At 51.0% G+C, this 7,287-nt stretch overlaps 1 protein-coding gene across 1 annotated transcript in view; it reads right to left on the reverse strand.

The window, feature by feature from the left end:
* SDK2 (sidekick cell adhesion molecule 2) overlaps positions 1 to 7,287 on the reverse strand; it is a 147,385-nt gene that overhangs the window by 136,012 nt on the left and 4,086 nt on the right. Inside the window, exons 4-5 of the mRNA XM_010856483.1 lie at positions 6,781 to 6,866; positions 6,395 to 6,554 (exon numbers count right to left, since the gene is read on the reverse strand). Coding sequence (XP_010854785.1) covers positions 6,395 to 6,554; positions 6,781 to 6,866 — 246 coding nt within the window. The remainder of the gene's footprint in view (positions 1 to 6,394; positions 6,555 to 6,780; positions 6,867 to 7,287) is intronic.

Raw genomic sequence — 7,287 nt, forward strand, 5'->3', positions numbered from 1 at the left:
CCGAGCGACTTCACTTTCACTTTTCACTTTCATGCATTGGAGAAGGAAATGGCAACCCACTCCAGTGTTCTTGCCTGGAGAATCCCAGGGATGGGGGAGCCTGGTGAGCTGCCATCTATGGGGTCGCACAGAGTTGGAAAAGACTCAAGTGACTTAGCAGCAGCAGCAACCACTAAACACATGTATGAGACCTAAGGAATCACATGTACGCAGAGCACCACGACCCCTCAGCGGCTGTTGTTTAGTTGTTAAGTTGTGTCCGACCTCATGGACTGTAGCCCACTAGGCCCCTCTGTCTGTGGGATTTTCCAGACAAGAGTACTGGAGTGGGTTGCCATTTCCCCTGGAGACATTCTCACCTGCATGTGAGATTTCTGGTGGGTTTGCTATTTGTCTCCTTATTCTATTAAGACGACACCTGGCGTAACCTAACAGCCACCATTCATTTCATGTCTGTTGCACCTTGACTGCATCTGCCCCATAGACTCTCACTGAGTCCCCACTATAACCCTCTAAAGTAGGCATGACTGTGCCCAGTTCCAAAGTGAGAAAAGAACTCAGGGTGGCTAAGTATTCCTGCCCAAAGTCACAGAGCTAGTCATGGGAAACTCACGAAAGTACTCAGGTGCGCATAACCCCAAATCCAGGTCATTTCCGTTCCGCCCCCAAGGGTGGATTCAGACCCACAAACCTGGCAGGGTCCCTGGCGCTCAGAAAGAGGCCGAGGCTTTCCTCCGTATGGATGTCTCTCTCTCTCCACACACACACACTCCACACATCTCTGGCTCATTCTGGGACAGATCCCCCTGAGAATAAAGATCCTTGGAGAATGGATGTGCATGCTAACTCCTTCCTTTGAACACGGAATGGGAAACAGTTAAATTTACAACGTCGCTCCCAGTTTTATTTTCTCTCTACTTGCTGAGTAAATTCAGCCATCCTTCTGCCTGAAAATTGGATATTATCACCCAACTCAAAACCTAGGGTTTGCGAGAGACAGGAAGACCTCAGAAGAAAGCAGTGGTCAGAGACTCATGATGAGAAGCTGACTGATCTCTTATATGATGGGGTTTTTAGTATGCATCTATTCCCAAGGGGAAATCAGAACTTTCAGTTAACCCAAAACAAGAAAGTGCTAGAAATCCAATGGGGACAGGTCAAAAGGACTCAAGAGCCGGGCTGAAGAAGCTGCACTGGCCAACTCTGGGTCACTATGAATGTCCAAGCAAATAATGATGGTAATGGATTAAAACACAGATGAAAAATTATCCATGAGTTCATATAGGTGTTACACTATTTTAAAGGGGGTGAGAAGGGAAAGATCTCTTTCATGAAATAATGCCAACTAATACAAGAAAGGATGGAAAAGGTGCTAATCACAACTATCTTGGTAATAATTGATTCAGGTGAAACTCATCAATGGATGTCAAACCACTGGCTGGGAGATTCCTAGGGAGAAGAATATTCACACAGTCTCAACTTATCATCCAAAAGGGAGAAATTACATCGATACCCTGACAAGGGAGAAGTCTGTGAATGTCATCTTGACCAGTTGAAAAAACCTACCGTCGCCGATAATGGGACAAACTGACATCAGGTACATATAAGTGTGAAGTGTTGAAACGGATGAACATCTACAGAATATTCCTGCCAAAAAGATGAACGTAATTATGAGAATATAACTGGGCAAATCCACACTGGAGGACATTTTGCAAAACTGGCTGAACTCTCAAAAATGTCAGTGCTGTGAAAGACAGGAAAGAAAAATGAGGAATGGCTCTAGAGTCTAAAGAGTCATGACAACTAAACCCAACATGTGGTCCTTGATTAGATCCTGTATTAAATAACAATAATAAAAACATCCACAAAGGTATAATCAGGACCCATGGAGAAATTTGAATATGGACCGTGTGTCAGATAGTAATATTGTATTAATATCAATGTGCAATTTCCTGAGTGTGAAAATTGTGTGGTAGTTCTGTAGGAAAACACCTTCTTCTTAGGCAATTTTACCTAGGGGTGAACTGACATAATATTGGCAACTAATTTCTTTTTTAAAAAATTATTTATTTTTATTTATTTGGCTGTACCAGGTCTTAACTGTGCATGTGGGATCTAGTTCCCTGAGCAGGGACTGAACCAGGGCCCTCTGCATTGGGACCACAGAGCCTTAGGCACTAGACTACCTGGGAAGTCCCAACTAATTCTTAAATAATTCATGAACGCATATATGTGTACACAGAAAGAGCAAGAGAGAGTGCAAATGATACAAAATAGTAACAACCAATGAATGGAAAACGGTACAAGTGTTGATGGTACCATCATAGTTTTTTCCAATATTTGGAAATTTGCAAAATTAAAAAGAAAAGGAAGGAAGGAAAAAGCACCTGCTGTGAGCCACACCCTCCCCGGGCGCAGGGGCGGTGAAATGACTGGTGGGAAGGTTCTGTCTGCCCAACACCCTTTTCCTTTCTTCTTCTAAGAGTTCTCATTTTCACTTCCACCTCTGGGCTCTAGTGGGTGGAGCTGCTGCGCAAAGTCCTAGGACTAGGAGCAGACACGTGACATGACCTGGCCAATCACAGCTCTCCGTGCTGCTGCCCCGCAGGGATTGGTTGGGGCAGATCCAGGCTGGACCAATAGGAGTCCTTCCCTGGGTCTTTCTACATGGATCTCCTCCTACAGGGAAGTTCCTTCTACTCTGAGATCATGTGGCTGTAAGCCTAGGATTCTTGGACTTCTCAAGAATCTCACTGCCTGAGAATAAAGTCTGAATCCAGAGGCGGGCACAGCTGAGCAGCCCTGAGCCCTATCCAGTTCTTGGTTCTATTAATAAGTCCTGAGACTCCTGGAACTGCCGAGGCACCTGAAGCTCTTCCTTCATTCCGTGCTTTACTTGCATGGTCTTCTGTAAATAATTAGAAGGCAAAGTATATGGAGACGTATTAGGAACAGAAACGAAGGGCAGAGAGAGGCAGAAATGAGGGGGTGTGTGTGCGTGCGTGCATGTGTGTTTGAGAGATTTACTGAGAGCACACAGGTATTCTATCCACAAAGGCTTTCCCAAAGAGCTGGGACCCTGGAGGAAACAGCAAGAAGGTTCTGAAAGGGACAATATTCCAAGCGGAGGAGACAGGACAGTTTGGACAAAGGCAGAAAAGAAGGCTGTCCTGGGCATAAAAAGCCTTTCTGGGGGTGAGGAGGCAAGAGACTGAGGTCCCCAAATGGAAGTTCATTTATGGCTGAATAACTCCCATCCAGCCAAGCCCTGAAATGCATCTTTGTTCTCTAGAACTTGCAGGGTACGGTTAGCAGAAAGATGCTTAGGATATATATACATGGAGGAGGCGATGGCAACAATCTTTCTTCAATATGAGGCAGTGTGGGTGGCGGTAAAGAATTCAAGCCCTGTGGTCATCTGACTTATATCTGAAGCCCAACTCAGTAACTTGACCTTGCATGGACTGTTTAATCTAAGCCTCAGTTTGCTCATCTGTAGAATGGAGGAGAAACAATGGACCCTACTCATAGGACTGCTGACAGGATTAAAGGAGATACTCTCAGAGAGCCTACCATAACATCAGCCATGAAATAAATTCTTTTTTGGTTGCCAATGATTATTACTATCATTACTTATAGCTCACTCAGTAAAGAATCTGCCTGCAGTGCAGGAGACCTGGGTTCCATCCCTGGGTTGGGAAGATCCCTGGAGAAAGAAATGGCAACCCACTCCAGTATCATTGTCTGGAAAATCTCATGGACAGAGGAGCCTGGTGAGCTGTAGTCCATGGGGTCGCAAAGAGTCGGGCACGACTGAGCGACTAACACTTAACACCATCATCAACAACACCTGTACCCTGACAACGACTTCCAGGGTCAGGGGGCTGACGGGGTCCAAAGAAAGCTCATTCCATCGCTGGGTGAATCTGAACCTGAAGAGCCGAGATGTGCTTCTGTGTAACACCCACCCCCGTGTCCTCGCAGCTTCAGGCACCAGAAGAAGCAGATAAGGAATCAACTCTCCTCCCCCTGGGTCCTGCCTCCAGCTCCCTGCCAGCGGAAATCCAGGGCAAAGACACCACTGAGACTGTGGTATGCCATCGGCATGCTCTGGGGGTGCCCACTCAAGCACGTCCACCATCCAAGAGGCTCCAGGGGCTCTTCATGGAAACTGTTAAAACTGCCCAGGGTGCCACAGAGCTTTTAGGAATGGTTCTGGGACCCCGACTGAAAACCATCACAAGGGCCGCTCAGGGAGGCCCCTCTGGTCTCCTTGTGGCTCCCTGGAGAACCAAAGCCCAGAGTGGCCAGCCCTGGAGGGCCGCCTTCATCCAGGCCCAGGTCTCTCACCACCCACAGATGGGAGGGTGGTCCTCCCGCCCTGGCGCCTCCTGCTCTCTCGTTTGCCAAAGTGGGCACTCCCACTGAAACCCAGCAGGTACTTGTGGGGCTCCTGGGCACCAAAGTCCTTATGTGACCGTTTCTCCTATGCAGAAAACAGCCTTCTGCCTCCATGACCTTCCCTGAGGTCCAGAGTTGCTAATCAGGGAAGGAAGGGGTTGCAGAGACGAGGGAGGAGTGGCCAAGAAGCAATAATGGACGCTTGGGTGGGGTCCCGGCTCCACCTCGAGGGAGGCACAGGACAGTATCTTTGAACTCTTTACAGACCTAAGCGGCAGTGTTGGCCTCCCCTTGTGGCTCAGATGGTAAAGAACCTGCCTGCAATGCAGGAGGCCGGGGTTTGATCCCTGGATCAGGAAGATCTGGAGAAGAGAATGAAAACCCACTCCAGTATTCTTGCCTGGAGAATTCCATGGACAGAGGAGCCTAGAGGGCTACAGTCCACGGGGTCGGACAGTCCAAATAGTCAGACTCGACTGAATGACAAACACACACAAAGTCCAGGCAAGAACACTGGAGTGGGTTGCTATCTCCTTCTCCAGGGGATCTTCCCAACCCAGGGATCGAACCCAGGTCTCCTGCACTGCAGGTGGATTCTTTACCACTGAGCTACCTGGAAAGCCCACTTACAGAAGTAAAAGCCCCAATAAAAGGAAGATGAAGTATTTAATGAGGCATTCTTCATTTCAGAAGGAAGGCCACAGCTTGATAACCTCAAGAACCACAGAAACTCTTCAGGAGACTGCCAGATTAAGGGAGTGCACACCCTAATCTGATCAGCAACCCCACCCTTGAACCACTGCTATAGAACTCCCCACATCCTCCTGGGCTGGGACACACAGTTTTTGAAGGCACGAGCCTGCTGTGTCCCCATTTGCCTGGCAAAGCAATAAAGCTATTCTTTTCTACTTCACTCAAAACTCTGTCTCTGAGATTCAAACTGGCACCTGTGTACAGAGGCCGAGTTTTCGGCATCACCACCGAGCCCATCCAGACCAGTGTTGGGGTAGAGGGAACCTGGGCACCAGGGTGGCCCCAAAGGCTGGCTTCCTGGCTTCACAAAGAAAAGGATGGTTTCCTGGGAAGGACAGATCCTCAAGCAATTAAATCCCCCTCCTCTCATTTGCATTCCTGTCCCTGATCAGTATCAACATCCCCAGGGCAAGACAATCTTGTTTCCCCAACAAAACCGATTATGCACATCAGGCCTAGGGATTAATTACCAGGCACAGGGTCGAGAGCCAATCAGACAGGGTGGGATGGGGGGACAGGAGCAGGAATGGGGGAGAGCCAGGAGAGAGGCTGGAGCCCATCGGGCTTCGGGGGTGGCTGCCTCGGGCTTACTCTTCCACCTGCCCTCACTGAGACCCGGGCCTCTCTCTCTGTCTCTGTGCTCCCCTTTCTCCCCACTTGGCAGTGTCTGGGGGAGGCGGGCCCGGCCAGCCCACAGCACCAGGCAGGGACATAGCAGGAAGCGGAGATAAGTCCACACGCCCAGGGGGCCCCACTTCTGTGTTCCCCCTGAATTTCCCTCCCGAATAGAATCTATCCATCACTTATGGATCCTGGGTAGTCACATGCCACGGCCCTGTGTTGGACCCAGGCCCTTCCAACAGCTCCCCTGAGACAGCAGCATCTTCTAGTAGGGAGGGGGTGGGGATCTGGTCACAGCTCACGCTGGCATTGAGCTCCTCTGCCCTAATCATCACCTCTGTTCGTCCAAGGCTGCCTGGACCACCCTATCGGGGCAGCGCCCCCCAGCCCACCCTCCGGTTGTCCTCTGCTGGCTTAGCTGGCAGGGTCTTCTCACCCCAGGGCAAGGCTGCCTTGACTTCCCCCCACCCAACCTCCTGCAGCTTCCGCCACCCCAGCCTCCCTGTATCCCTGGCCCAGAGCATCCCTGAACTGCCATCCCAGCCCGCTCCCCACTCAGGTACCCCTGCAGGCCACGGCAGGACGCCAGCAGCCAGGAGGGAAGGGGCGGCGCGCTTGCCTGTACTCCAGGGAGAACCGGGTCAGCTCCCGACCATTGTGCAGCCACTTGAACTCCAGCGGCCAGCTGCCCTCAGCCATGCAGGTGAGCACGAGGCGGTTCCCCTCCAGGTGCACCTGTGTCCGCGCCGGCTCCGTCTTGAAATAGGGGGGCACGTCATCTGCAGGGAACAGAGACACCGAGGCGCCGGTTACCACTCCTCACCTGCCTGCAGCCGCTCACCTGGAGCCCGGCCTCTGGGAGGCAGACCCGGCAGGCGCAGCGGGGAACGGGCGAAGGTCCCATGCCCGGGAAGGGCTGGCACTCAGGTCAGTGTGACTTCAGGGCTCGTATGCAGAGCGAGTCCTCCCCGCCTGCCTCCTCCCAGAAGCCCCTGGGGCCACCACGTTGGCTGCCACCCCGACGCTCCAGGACTCGTGGTCTCTCCTCCTTGGGATCCCCATCCATCCGCACCCTTTGCTTCTGGTTTCTCCTTCCAGAGAAGGAGGAAGGGTGGGAGGAGCACTTCTGAACTTTAGCCAAAGGGAAAATAAACATCCCATGGAAAAGGGGGGAAAGGGGGCACGGATAAGCCGGGAGACCGGAGCTGACACACACTACTGATAAGGTCCGACCGTACAGCGCAGGGAACGCCGCTCAGCACTCTGCAATGACTGACACGGGAACCGAATCTCAGAAAGGCTGGATACATGTGTACGTATAACTGATTCACCTTGCGGTGAAGCAGACGCTAACACAACATTGTAAATCAACTGTACTCCAATAAAAATTAATTTTAAAAAGTAAAATAAAAAATATCTCAAAGGAAACAGGCATAGGACCCCTGGGCTGGCAGGAGTGGCAGGTGGTGGGGGCGGCCTGACTCCTGCTTCCCAAGGCTGCAGGAAACCCTT

The sequence above is a fragment of the Bison bison genome, unplaced genomic scaffold, assembly GCF_000754665.1.
Source record: "Bison bison bison isolate TAMUID 2011002044 unplaced genomic scaffold, Bison_UMD1.0 scf7180017864371, whole genome shotgun sequence".
Lineage (NCBI taxonomy): Eukaryota > Metazoa > Chordata > Mammalia > Artiodactyla > Bovidae > Bison > Bison bison.